This window comes from Pyrus communis, chromosome 6, assembly GCF_041283825.1.
Source record: "Pyrus communis isolate YQ-2024b chromosome 6, ASM4128382v1, whole genome shotgun sequence".
Classification (NCBI taxonomy): domain Eukaryota; kingdom Viridiplantae; phylum Streptophyta; class Magnoliopsida; order Rosales; family Rosaceae; genus Pyrus; species Pyrus communis.
The window spans coordinates 23,580,823-23,594,736 of NC_142570.1; the positions used below are offsets into that span (position 1 = coordinate 23,580,823).

A 13,914-nucleotide genomic window follows, 5' to 3' on the forward strand; every position below is an offset into this window, starting at 1 on the left:
GTATAGCCGTTATATCAAATTTCAAAAATCCGGATCCCTAAACTTGGTGGATTAGGAGGAAGGGATTGGGAGAAATCCCTTTCCCTCCATCACTACTAAAAATGAAAACCATTTTAAACACGTGTAGCACTCAATGCTAAGTAGCATTAAAGGACTAAAGTAAAACATTGTCAAAGTTATGTGGGCAATTGTGAAATTAACGTATTTTCCTTAGTTTGTCTTAGGGTTCACAAAAAGGGGTAAGGGCCGGCCTGCTCTTTTTCCAACCCGATCGTATATTATGAAGGACGAAGGAAGCTGACAATACACAAACCCCTCATCCCTCTCTCGCTTTGGAGCCATGAGTCTCTTCGGTCTGGGCAGGCAAGTACAAACTTTTGATCTGCATATCTCCTTTATGTCCCCAGAGATGGATCTTTCTTCCATGCTTGTTTCATTTCTAGTGTTTTTTTGGTTCTGAATCTTTTGATGGATGTTTCTATTTCTTTATTTTTCTTTTCTGATCAGTTGATTCCTGATGTGTTATGCTTGAAATCCTTTTACTTGATCTATGAAATTTGTGATTTTTGATGTATTCTTTTGGATTTTTTGGTGTTGATTAATGGGTTTTATCTTTTTTGTTGTTCTACCATACTGAATCACTGATACTGTTGGGGTTCTGTAAATGCAATATATGGAAGGTGTGGATAGCTTATTAAAGAAAGTCGATGATTTCTATTCGTCTCGCCGCTGTTAGTTATTAAATTTTAGTAATAGTGATGGATGATGGAGTTTGGTGATAGAACCCGCTTATTTCTGGGCGTTGTAGCTCAGGAAGATAATAATGGCAAGAGGGTTGATGGTGGATAACTTGATGGATAGATAGTTAGATAGATAGATAAGATAGTAACAGCATTATAGTTGATGCATCACATGGGTTGTACTTGTGCGTGCTCTTTGCATTATTTGGAAGTTCTGTTGTTTCTTTGCATAGTTTTTCATAATGATGATTTGGTGTTTGGACCATGATGGATGGTAAACTTTGTACTCAATATGTTGTCGTTCCTTGGTATTGAAATGGGATTGATATGTTGCATGCAAAGAAGCTTTGTGGCAGGTGGACAAAGCTCTTTTTTGTCGAAAGGAAGAAGGGTTTCAATTCATTGAGTAGTTTTCAATCTATTGTTTTTTCATTTTACAGTTCCAATTAAAGTATGAAAATGGTTAGAAAAGTTAGTGAGGAATTTACTGTGGGAAGCTATTGAGAAAGTGAGAGCACTTGATTAGATGGGATGTAATAATATATAGAATGAAAGAAAAGGATGGTTTTAGGGGAGGCTGAAAAATGTGGTGCTGCAAGGAAATTGGCTGTTGGGAGGGCGGGGGAAAGCATTTTTGTCAAGGGTCTATGGCCCTTCGAGCCAGGAGTGGACATCATCATCATCTGCAGATAAATCCAGATCCCATTCTTTGTTCATTCTTTTGAGATGTTATTTGATCAGGAATGGGACTGAGAGATCCCGCCCCTCTATATCAATCTCGTTGTGCACTTTGCCAGTTTATTATCTGTCTCTCTGTAAAAATCTAGTAAAGTAGCAAAATAGTTAGCAGAGTTTATGGCAATTTCTTGCCGGACGGTATTGAGGAAGGGAGAAAGGATTGATTTGTCTGGGTGTAATATCTAGAAGGAAAGCAGAGGGTGGTTTAGGGGGTGAGTGATTCGGTGAAGAAAAATGGGGAGCTGCTTGTGTGATGGCTGTGTGGGTTTCCTTTGGAGAGGGTTCTCATCCACTGGAAAGGTTAAGGTTTTTGCGGGGATGTAAAAAGGTTGAAGTCTTATCTTATGGAGGTGTGATGTTTTGTCTGATTTTTGGTGGTATTTCTTGTAGAGGAAAGTAGGATTTTTGACATTTTTGGAGAGGAAGGTATGGAAGTTTGCAGGACAATGTTCTGTTTGGGTTTTCCTGGTGGGTTCAGTCTATGGACATTCCTTTTTCTGCTGTATACTGTTGTTTTTGTAGGTGGCAGTTTCCTGTAATATTTGATTGTACTGGTTTTTAGAATTTAAAAAATTGTTTCTTAAATAAAAATTAATAAAGCTGATTAGTTTATTGGGATTTGACAATGAAGAGGAAGTGGGTGCAATTTGTGATAGAGTTAGACTATTTGCTTCTGTCTGGGCTTCTTTGCCAAAACATTTCATGAGTGTGATTTTCTTGATTGGAGGGGGAGTTTTGAACTGACTCCAACCTGAGATTTTCTTCTGTCAGTTGGTTTAGGTTTTTTCGTTGGTTTTTCCATTTCTTATGGTTTTTCCGTTTCTTATGTTGTTTTATGTGCTGTGTAGATTACTTGTTCATGCTTCCTGTATTCCTTTCGTTTCCTCTTACTAAATATTGTGTTTGTCATAAAAGAATAGTAGAAGGCAGTTTGTAAACGTAAATGACAAAAGAGTACATTGCTGTGAGAAGAGGCTAGATCAAAGAATTTAGGGTGCGTTTGTTGCACCGGACTGTCTCAAACTGGGCTAGCTTCAGGGACTAAGCTGGATTGGCTTAGACTAGACTAAGCTGGACTAGCTTAGTGAAGCGTTTGGTGCAGTGTCGGACTAAAAAACTGGACTAACAATAAATTTTATTATTATTATTATTATATTTTAATTTATTTTCTATTAAAAATATCAAAATGAATAGATGGAAAAATAAAAGGGCGTAGCCCTCTTCTTCTTCATGAATTGCAGGTGCTTCTGCAACTTGTAGAATTATCAAACTTTCAACGACTCAAATTGATAGGCAAATAGAACCAAATTTGCAATTTAGAAGATGAACGAGCCTTGTTTAAGATTTCTTGAACATTGGTTTCACCCTCACCCTCACCGACAGTTCCGCTCAATTCGTTGGATTCTTGTAAGACTACCATAAGCCTTAATGTAAAAGGTACTAATTAACTAGGTAAGATCATATACCTGCTGAAATTAATGAGTTAATAACAAAACAGATCAGAATTTACATAGAACAACTTTGTACTTCATTTCATAAAGTAGGAAAAATAGTAGATAAATTGAAAACAAATGGGTAGCAATCAAAACCCAAAAATCAAAACCCAGAAACCAATCAAATCTGAGAAATCAATCAAACCCACAAATCGATCAAAAACAAAAATCTATCAAAACCTAGTAATAATTTCACAAATCTTCAAAACAAAACTGAAGAAAACTAAGAAGAGAAAGTGGCAGAGGAAGCCGTGATTTACGTGGACGCGGCGGTGGTCCTGGGATGGTCCAATGAGCTTGTCAAGCAGGATGAGGAGTCGAGTGGGACGACGCGAGAGAAAAGAGGGGTCTTAGCAATCCGGTGGTAGTCGGGGGGTCTTGCTAATCAGCAACAACATAGCACCAAGCAAACCCATGTGAAAAAAAATTAAAAAATTAAAAAATTGAGGAAAAAAAAAAAAAAAAAAGCAATCGTCTTTACCTGATGGGAGAGGTTGCAGAAGAATAAGAAACTTGGAGAGGATGGAACAGTTTTCTTCAAGGATTTGATTGGGAAAAAATTATCGGCATGTTAGAAATGGTGGGGGAGACCAAATTGGAAGTGGGTATTGGAGGCCTTGATGCGTTGTGGGCTGAAGTGTTGGGAACTGAAGCTTGCAAGGGCTTGGCATCCATGGCAGTCACGATGACGCTCGAAGCAAATCGCCGCCACAATGCCCATTTCCTCCCCACAATCTGCAAATCAAAGCAAATTCCTTTGAGATCCAAAAGAATGTAGCCCATAACTCGTAGAGGGGCGAAGCAGAGATGAGGAAGAAGATGATAATGGATGCGGGAGCGGAGAAGAAGAAGCAGGGGCGAAGCGAAAGGGGCTAAGCGAAGATGGTCTTAGCGAGTCCTGTGGTTTGTGGAGGGTCTCGCTAAGAACTCCTAGTGAGGCCTCTAATCCACGCGAGTCCCCTTTAGTCCCATTTAACTTAGTCCCAATGCAAACCAAACATGGGACTACGTTAGTAAGTAGTCCAGTCCAGTCCAGTCCCAGCTAACGACGCCAAATAAATGCCCCCTTAGGGTTTATGAAAATGGTCATGTTCTTGTTTAGTTAATCTCTCGGTAGTTATTACTTCGTTATTATTAATGAATGGAAAAATCAAGACATGCGTATGTATTAAAAAGTTCAAAGAGTAGATATATTATCACGGGCTGTGTGAACCAGAAACCCATAATTTAATGTCACCAACTTTCTAGTTTCTAAGCACTCCCTCTACCCCTCTGCTAATTTTCCTGTGTTAGTATGTGCATGTACAAAATACATTTTTATTTTCTTCTAAGCTGCTTAGTACATTATGATTTTAGTTACTATCAATTTTGTAAAACTGAAGTTTGCTAATGATGCAGAAACCAGAGGACATTCCGCCCGAAAAAAAGCGCACCTTCAGGGAGTAAGGTTGTTCCCTTTTGCTCAACTTTTTCTCCGAGTCTATGTATGTATCTATAATTCTATATTGGTACGTCGTTCTTCCAAAATAGAAAACTTTTATTGAGTTTTTGTGGTCGTTTATACCCATATTATATGGGCATAATTTCTTATGTAACTTTCTTCTTTTCTCATCTGATTCTCCTTACTACAAATTGAATTGTACTCTGAAATTTTTCTGTCCTTGCATTTACTACTACATATATGTTCTCCTAGTGTTTAATTCTCATGATGTGGGATTTAAAACTTGAAATTTGTATGGTTTAAACCTGTACCTGTGAGATTTAAATCTCTTAAATGATATTAAGGACAACTTGGAATGAGAAAAGGAGCATGTTAACGGTGTTTAGAACCTGAATTGAATTGGAAAATGAGCATTCACGAAGTTGTAATTTAAAGATGCAAAGTGAAAGTAACTGGGACTAAAAATCCAGAGAGAAAAACAACGAAAGAGCTGTTCGGATCTTATACTACAATCATACAGTGTAACTGAATTCGTTCATTGAATTTTTCTCTTGATGCAGGGTGCTCAGCTTAGAAAGCATATTGATGCTACACTTGGTAGCGGCAACCTAAGAGAGGCAGTAAAACTTCCAACTGGAGAAGATTTAAATGAATGGCTTGCTGTTAACAGTTCTCTCTCTCTCTCTCTCACACACACACACACACTCTCACACATCACAAACTAGTGCCTGTCAATTTTTAGTTTGTTTGTCCATTATATGGTTGATACGTGGTTAAAAGTTTTGTTTCTTATCAAAAGAACACATGGTTGTTTCATAAAGCTCTGTTTAGCTAGTTGTGTGATGTTTTAGACAGTAAAAGTTTCGATGTAAAAGGATTTACATGAAAATGGGACTCTTTCCTCCGAATTTTTTTTTTATTGGATGCAACTTGAGATATTATTCGAAATTATATTTATATTTTCATGTGTTTCTCTTAGAAAGTATTATGAGAAAATAGATAAGACTTTAAAAAGCAGTTGAAAGGGAGTGACTTTACTTCTTAATATTACTGTGTTCCAGACAAAAACCAGAAAACTATAGGGCTTGCTTTTATGTTTCTTCCAATTAAAGAAGAGAAAGAGGAGAGAAATAAGGTACTGAAGAAAAATGAGAGGCTAGGAACAAAAAAGTTGGAATAGATAAAACTAAAACGAAGTACAAAGACCATTCTACATATTCTTGCTCCTTCCTTCACATCTGATCTCCTCCCTCATGTCCCCACATCCGACCGAAAGAATAAAAATCACAAAAAAATAAAAAGCAGCACCAATTATGTGAATTTCATTTTCTCTGGTCTTTTAGGAAAAATAATCTTCGTTACAACATTCAAGTACCTCCTTTCCAGCAATTTATTGTTTAATTCAATCCCTCTTGTGTACTCTATTTCTAAAATCTTGTCGTCGGTGTTAAAATTTCAGCTGTGGATTTCTTCAATCAGGTCAACTTGTTATACGGTACCCTCACAGAGTTCTGTACTCCAGAGAATTGTCCTACAATGACTGCAGGCCCCAAGTATGGGAGTGTATCTGTCTTTTATTAAACCGTTTTGCTCTTTCTTTTCTTAAATCTGGGCCTTTTACCATTGTGTTACTGGCTTCTTGTCTTTCTACCAAAAGTCTCCAGGGGAACGTGGAAACACACTAAGTACAAGATGTTTCAGAAAGCTAGACTTATAATTTTATATTAATTCTGAAATTAATAGCAATTGATTCCGTTTGCAATTAGGTGTTCACATGTTGATAGATATTAAAATAAACTATTAATTTGACTCTTTAATACTGACGTGTTTAACACAGGTCATCAACACTACTATGAAAAGGATCAAGTATTCAATATCAATATTCTTTAGATAAGAGAAAATGAATGAAGCTCCTCCGTATCTCTACCCCTTGAACCACCCTGTCCCAATCTCTCTGCTTTGTGGGAAACCAACCTCCTCTTTCTGACAGCATGTGGACCTTTGCATGCCTCAACGTCCCCTTTCTCTTTTGGGTTGTATACCTTTCTCTCAGCACCCACAACCCAGTACTTGCATAATCTCCTACATCATTCTGGTCATTCAGAATGTGGTTTGTCCGCTAACCAACCTTTGCCTGCTAGCTCTAGAGTTACTTCTCAGTTTCTGTTGCATAAATTCAGTATTGAAATATTGCCAGCAAATTTCTACATCTTTTTCGTGTAAAACCTTTGAAAAGTTATGTACTCCCAATTTCTCTTTTTACTCGATGGCTTGGACAACTTTAACGACTGATCAAATTATGCCTTCTATAATTTTTATTCTAATCCAGCTTCTGTTTGTTAACACTCTACAGGTATGAGTATAGGTGGGCAGATGGTGTACAGATTAAGAAACCGATTGAGGTTTCGGCTCCAAAATATGTTGAATATCTAATGGACTGGATTGAATCTCAACTTGATGATGAATCCATATTTCCCCAAAAGCTTGGTAATGCTATTTATGACAATATCGTTTTTTCCCAATGTCGTGTTTTTCCTTTGACTAATATAATTCATTCTCTGTTCACTTTCTTTGTCTTTCAGGTGCACCATTTCCCCCCAATTTCAGGGAGGTTGTGAAGACGATATTCAAAAGACTGTTCCGTGTATATGCCCACATATATCACTCTCATTTCCAGAAAATTGTGAGCCTTAAGGAGGAGGCCCATTTAAATACTTGCTTCAAGCATTTCATACTATTTACCTGTGTAAGTACTCTTACTATTGCAATAACTGTTTTCTTTTCTCTTCTTTTTGAAATATATCTAGTTGTACGTTTATTTGTTTAATCATCGTATCTTGTTGATAACGTCGATAACATTCTGAAATTGATTATATTCTTAATTCGCCTTATAGATTGTGGTCTAGCTGTTGGTAACTTGAATTTATAATAATAGTCATAAAATAGAGTACAAAGACTCGGGGAACAAGAGGCCAACCAACATTTTGCTACAACTCATAGAAACAAACCAAAACACACCTCTGACATTGTAGTCAAAACTCTCAACTACAGCAGCTTCCCGATCTAATAAAATTATAGAAAATAAATATCTCTACAGGGTAGAGAGGATGGAGCCTGTAAGGAATCTGTGACTTTTTGCAAACAACGTTGAATTGTAACCGAGGAAAAACCCAAACTAACCCGTGCAACCTCAACCAACTACTACCTCAGACCCCAGTGCATATGCTCAATGTAAGAACAAGTGAGTTCCAGATTCCGTCTCCTTTTTTGGCACAAAATACATCAGTTGGGAGACAGACATTCAATTCATAAAGTGGTATAGGTTGCTAGTTGTTTGAACACCTGTCATGGCCTTATTGTTATCCAATAGAAGTTAGATTCGAGGAGTGATATTACTAATGCATAATAGTCATGGTTTTATCTTACTTCATGGACAAAGTTCCTACTTGGTAAACTTGTAGGCTGATTCCATTATACTGCGCTTTTTGCAGGAATTCGTGCTAATTGACAAGAAGGAGCTAGCTCCACTTCAAGAGCTTATAGAATCCATCGTCGTTCCTTATTGAACCCGGTTTGCAGATCCCATTAGGGAAGCATATTTGAATGAAATAAACTCTAGTGATCTTTACAGTCTCCTACGTTGCGTGTTATAAATACTTTTTTGTGCATATGCTGTGTGCCTTAGACTTGAAATGTTTAATTCTCTCCTAATTTATTTCGATCTATGATATTGTGGAAAGCAAACGGGCAGCAGTTGCTCTTTTGTGTAAGCGGCTGAAGCGGAAAAGCTGAAGTCGATCAGCTGAAGGTTTGCCTAGCTGGTTTTACATTATAGAAGCATAAAAGTGAGTGTTGTATTTGTATTTCTTGGTTTTACGTCAAAACTAGCGGCTCGTTAAATTTAGTTTCGAACAGATTTGGCTATAAATTGTGAATTGTGTGGAAGCGATATGCAGTTTTAATTAGTTTTTGTTTGAATATTAATTACCATTATCAAGCAGTTGAAGGCTAAATCACCTTGAGTATCTCTGGAACTTTAGTATTGTGTGCATTTCTACGACGATAATCCTATCGTCCTTTTGTTTAAACCACCACAAAGTGCGATTAAGCCCAATTTAAATGGATCGGTGGCACAAAACAGACATAATCGACGACAAATATAGAAATCTTGATGTTCTTGCTGTTTTGGTTTGCATTCTTTATCTCTTGCCTTGCTATTTGTTCCACACAACTCGAAACAAATGGCGTTTCGTGATAGTGTTGGGCTACCACACTTTTGCGTTTTGGTTGCTTGTAAATTTCTCGCCAACATCGAGATAGCTATGTTGTAACCCATGCTAAATCCTAACTCGACGTCATTTTAATGAATAAATACATCAAATATTATATAGATCACAAAAAGTTGACAAAATTTGACACCACCAACAACAACAGTCTTTTCCCACTAAATGAGGTCGGCTATATGAATCCTAGAGAGCCATTGCGCTATTTTTTTGTGTGATGTAATAGGAAAAATAGGGAAGAACATGACCTTGAACAAAAGCCTCTTCATTATTGACAAAAAAAGCTCCCCTTGTATCTTTGATGTTATGAATGCCAATAACTCCACGACTCGTAACTCCATTTGCTTCTATATCTAAAAATCTATGTTTCGATCTTTCCTCCGGTAAACATTATATTTTCTTAGATCTGCATTTCAAACCTGTAAAATCACAGAAATCGGGTTGTCAGAAGAACAGCTTGTATTGCAATAAACGCGGACAAGGATAAGCTAGCGTACCCCTATGTCGATCATCAACCAATACATCTTATACTGCACGCAAGCTCCGTTGATCAGAATGCCCAAATCTTGAGGCAACAAAACCATATCCTCCCACAACTGCAACAAGCAAGCTAAGAACCATGGTAAAGAACTGGAAGTTTGCAAGCAACTCACCTCGGACCTCACTGTCGACAGAATGACATGAGATCATATCATCCTTGAGCTGACAACCATCTGGCATCATGGGGCCGTAGAGAGTGAATGCAGTCTGATAAAACCAGAGGCCTTGGAGAGTTATGGCAATACCGCTACATAAATCAATTGGAAAGCTGGTTGGTAAGAGGGCTCCAGCCACAGTTGATAATATGCAGAGCCCGATCAGGAGGACAAGGAGGATGTGGTAATACCCCTCGAGGCCTTTATGAGTTGTTGAGTGAAAGTAGAAAAGGAGATACTCTGCACAGAATGCTGTAGCAGCAATCAGAGCAAGAGCTCCTTCAGGCATCGGAAGAAATCTAATTGCATGACATTAAAGGAGAAAGAAAAACAATTAGCCATAGTACAAAGTCATCGCATAACAGAAAACCAAGGATATTGCATAGATGATGTGTTGGACGGTTAAAATTAACAATTAACAAACAGTTGCGTAAATAGGGGTTAACGTCTGATGGGTAGCACCTGATATTTGAAGCACCCGTAACTATAAAAATAGTTTCAAAAGTAATTCTACAATGATCCCACAGAAAAGGAGTCAGTCTGCAGGCACAAGCAGGCCGCTAGAAACCATCATGGACTTGGGTACTGGAGCTTCTTCAGCTCTCCCTGATTAACATGAGCGAATAGAAAACTGGAATATATATATGAGAGTTGAGGATAACCCTATGTTAACAAGCCTAGTGGAATAATTAGTCTTGTTAGCTGTAGGTCAAGAGCTGTGGCAGCTTTTTCTGGGAAGGGATCAGGATAAAGGAAGGATATCTACTGGGGTTCAACGTTTTAGATGAAGCTAAGTGGTGATGGGGAGAGGCTGTGTTGCTCCAAAGGTGGGTCCTGAAGAGGCCATGGCTGATGATGGCATCAACATTGATGGAAGACCAGTAGGTCAGAGAGAGGGGACGGGAGACTGGAACCTAGATCAAAGAGGGAGCACCTCTCTCTTGTCAACTGAAATTCCAAAAAACACAAGTGCTATCATCAGACATCTGCCTCTTTATTGTAAACATTTTCACATCACTCTGAATTCCTGGGGAACGATTGCAAAACTTTTGCTGTCTGTTGACATATATCTAAGTTTCATGAGTTAAAACTGATGCTTACACAATTATATACGAATTAAGCAATCATATTAAGATAGTATTTTTTTCTTCTATTCTTATTTAGCTATCATAAATAGTGGATAAAAGTGTTGCAATATATCACAACAAATAATTATGAAATCCCTTATTCACTTCCCATGGAGTATCTAATTGCAAATTACCATCCCCATCTAATGTACACAAGAACAGATAGTCATCATATAAGCAGCTGCCGCAGTCATCTAATCATGCAAGTACTATTATCTGAACGATTTTGATTGCTAGCATCAAAATTAAAATCTTTAAATTGCAAAGAAATAGAGGAAGCATGGATCCAAATGCCTCCTAGTCCAAGCTGAAAATTTGAATAAACTTTTAGATGTGCACTCATTTTGTTAATTTGTTTCCGGTGCTATAGAAACATCCACTTGAGCAGGTAAAAAAATGCAACACTCTTAATTGATCGGAGCAGCTACTTCATCAATCTCATATATTTAAAATCTAAGAATCAGTGGCTTTATTGCTTTTTCTATCCTATCTTTTTGCGACGAATCAACAAGATTGTTACACAACATGATATAAAAACGAAGAAAATGGCAATCAATATAATCAATTGAGCATGACCATACCTTGTCTCCTGTGAGATCAGGGTGACAACCCCAAAGATAAAGAACATAAGAAGCATCCCCGAGTGCTCGAAATCATTCATGTGATGAGGGTTCAAGACTCCATCTACAAAGAACTTGAGATGGGTCGAATACAAAAGCTCGATACACATATCAATGAAAGCACCAACTGCTATAAGATAAAGCTCAAAATACTTAAGCCTCCCATCAACACCGGGAATTGGGTTCCATACATGTACCCGAAAGGACTTGGGGTTTGACACATATCTCACCAGCGAGCACCATACGTGCCACACCCCAACAACCAAAAACAAAGTCCCTGGCAGAATATGACCTTTGAAAGAACCCATCTTTCTTGGTTGATGGATATATCTATATATGCACCGATCAATGTCCGCCTCTCTGAGATTTCCCTTTATTTTTTGGTCAATATCTCCCTGAGATTTCAATCTTTTTCTTGTCCAACAAAACCCATAATTTCCTTTTCCAGGAAAAACACTATGAAATTCTTTTCCTTTCCGCTGGCAGACTGTGTTCTTGGACTGAGATTTTTGGGTTCTTCTAGAAGTGTTTTGAAGGCGAAAGACTTAATCAATTTTCCAATTTCCAACCTTCCCAGAAAGCAAGGTGTAGAAAGTCGTCTTTCTTTTAGTAAAGAAACTAGGAAAACAAGCAAAAGCCTCACCAGTAGTCAAACTTCAACATCTGACAATGAGAACATTAATTACGATTTGTAAGCACATAAAAACATAAAAAATAAATAAAAACAAGATCGAAGCAGTAAAAAAATGGAAATTGACACTAAACCCAACATTTTATACACGAAAAACTGCATCGCAATTCACAGTACTAGCTAAAAAAATGGTAATTGAATGGCGCGTAAAGGGAAATCATCACGATATTATTAGAGAAAAAGCCAAAAAGGAAGGGGAAAAAAAAAACGAAATCGACGTACTTGGGAATACTTGTAAGCGTATGATTGATTCATCAAAGGCTTTTGCTTTTTGCAAACCCAAAAGGCAAAGGCAGTGAAAGTGAGCGAGGGAGAGTAAAATATCTGCTGTAATGTGCTGATGATGATGGGCGGAGGTGGTGGGGATCCAAAAGAGAACGATGATTATGGGAACGGAATTGTCAAGGCGATATACTGTTCTCACGCTCCGACTCCTGGTGGGTCCATCATCTACACCGTCCGGTCAAAGGCCTATCTTTTATTTCAAACGACTCTCTTGGATGCTTCGACGATTATTGATTTAAAATATCTGATCGTGTATTCAAATGGGATTCTGAAGTATTTTAATTTTTTTTAATAAATTTAGAAGTATTCAATATAGATTTAAGTTGACACACCCCGACCGAAATCAGGGCATGCTGGCCGTCACACGAAGGTGACGTAGCCATGTGCGCGTGCGGAAGCTATTAAGATAGTAATATAAAAGTACGAATAATTAAAAACTAACTAGCATACAAAGTACTAGTGTATGTGAGACACAATTCAGAGCAAGTCTACAACAGTCCAAAAGGAAAAGATACGACATATATACACCCGAAGGTGACCCTACAATGGTGAGTGTCTGTCAGAAATGCCGGGACGCCCTCTGGGATAAACCATCGAACTTGCTAGACCACTAGAACCTGGAAGGGCGCAAAACAAAAGCGTGAGTGGGCAAAAACAAAGCTCTTTGAAAACTCTTTAGCAAAAATACATTCTAACCCCTCGCCGTAAAACATGTATACTTCCCAGAAAATGAACATATATACGTATGTATAGATATGCCAATCATGCTCCAAAATATGCCATTCATGCTCGAGAATATGCCACAACAGAATCTCATAATCAAATATAAATGCTCAAGCATAATTCACATCAATAACATATAATCTGGCAGCCGGGAGTCACCTAACGTGACCTGTACGGCTGCAGATAGAGCTCCAATCTCAACTCAATATCTGAATCTGCACACGAGTCGGAACCACCTAACGTGGTCTGTACGACAGGACTGGGTGTAATATATACGCTCTAGTGCTACGATCACGTGAAGACTGTGCGAATAATCGCGGGTCACCTACGAGTCGGAACCACCTAATGTGGTCTGCACGACAAGGCTTGCACCTAACTTGGATCCAAGGCGAGCGTGTGGTGCGGGTGAACATCACGTGAAGGACTATGCCCTGGCCCTGGGCGGGAGCACTAACACCGGGGTGCAGATTATGAGCTCTCTAAGCATTTCAAACTACTATTGCATAACAACATGAATACCGCTTACCTGGCACTTACCTGTGCGTCCACAGCACCAAATACACATATATATATATATATATGTATGTCACTACTAATACATGCGATGATGCGTAAACAACATTCATATGATGCATGACATAAAACAAATAACCTTTTCTATTTAATTTCTGGGAATTAATATGTATATAGGTATATACGGAAAACAAAAGCCCACTCACTGGTAATTAGAAGGGTCGTAGCCCCCCTGCCTCGAGTGTGAACGCTCGTCCTCGGAAAACGAATCACCTATACGCGAAAAAGCTACGAAAACGTTAATTTAAAAGCACATAACCAACTTCTCGTAATAACTTCTCATACATTGCTCAAATTGGACAAATGAATATACCAACGTACTCTACACAACCTCAGGATCACACCCATATTTTTAAAATAATTTTTGGACCACGCACGCGCCCCCACGCGCCGTCCTAGGCACGGACCTACGCGCCCCCACGCGCGGCCACGTGCCATGTACACTGACGGCGTCAACTGACGCCGTCAGGAATATTCCGTTAAATCTAACTGACGCCGTCACTGC

General features: G+C 38.4%; 2 protein-coding genes and 1 long non-coding RNA gene across 4 annotated transcripts; 1 reads left to right on the plus strand and 2 right to left on the minus strand.

Moving 5' to 3' along the window:
* The first annotated feature begins 210 nt into the window (after positions 1-210).
* LOC137710341 (Mob1/phocein family protein) lies at positions 211-8,425 on the plus strand. Of its 2 annotated transcripts, none has more exons than XM_088696079.1 (7): positions 211-363; positions 4,370-4,418; positions 4,973-5,081; positions 5,872-5,965; positions 6,766-6,899; positions 6,995-7,158; positions 7,510-7,648. In XM_088696079.1, exons 1-7 carry the CDS (start codon positions 341-343, stop codon positions 7,561-7,563), a joined length of 627 nt encoding a protein of 208 aa, XP_088552205.1. In that variant the 5' UTR covers positions 211-340; the 3' UTR covers positions 7,564-7,648. The 2 variants fall into 2 exon arrangements, with proteins under 2 accessions (XP_088552205.1, XP_068305394.1); XM_068449293.2 differs by lacking the exon at positions 7,510-7,648 and adding an exon at positions 7,904-8,425 and having other exon boundaries at positions 213-363.
* Positions 8,426-8,770: 345 nt separating this feature from the next.
* Positions 8,771-12,324, minus strand: LOC137710340 (uncharacterized). The gene is made up of 4 exons (XM_068449292.2): positions 12,051-12,324; positions 11,099-11,800; positions 9,193-9,689; positions 8,771-9,114 (listed from the first exon to the last, which is right to left on the minus strand). The coding sequence occupies exons 2-3, from the start codon at positions 11,443-11,445 to the stop codon at positions 9,221-9,223; spliced, it is 816 nt and encodes a 271-aa protein (XP_068305393.1). The 5' UTR covers positions 11,446-11,800; positions 12,051-12,324; the 3' UTR covers positions 8,771-9,114; positions 9,193-9,220.
* A 202-nt stretch (positions 12,325-12,526) lies between these two features.
* Positions 12,527-13,624, minus strand: LOC148696471 (uncharacterized). The gene is made up of 2 exons (XR_015963558.1): positions 13,556-13,624; positions 12,527-12,730 (listed from the first exon to the last, which is right to left on the minus strand). It is a non-coding gene; the product is annotated as an uncharacterized LOC148696471 (long non-coding RNA).
* Positions 13,625-13,914: the final 290 nt, after the last annotated feature.

Excerpts from the sequence above, each read along its gene's own strand:
- LOC137710341 (XM_068449293.2), top strand. The coding sequence starts at position 341 with ATGAGTCTCTTCGGTCTGGGCAG. Across the intron at positions 364-4,369 it reads AGTCTCTTCGGTCTGGGCAG|AAACCAGAGGACATTCCGCC; the intron begins GCAAGTACAAAC and ends CTAATGATGCAG. Across the intron at positions 5,082-5,871 it reads TGAATGGCTTGCTGTTAACA|CTGTGGATTTCTTCAATCAG; the intron begins GTTCTCTCTCTC and ends TTAAAATTTCAG.
- LOC137710340 (XM_068449292.2), bottom strand. The coding sequence starts at position 11,445 with ATGGGTTCTTTCAAAGGTCATATTCTGCCAGGGACTTTGTTTTTGGTT. Across the intron at positions 9,690-11,098 it reads CTGATCTCACAGGAGACAAG|ATTTCTTCCGATGCCTGAAG; the intron begins GTATGGTCATGC and ends TCATGCAATTAG.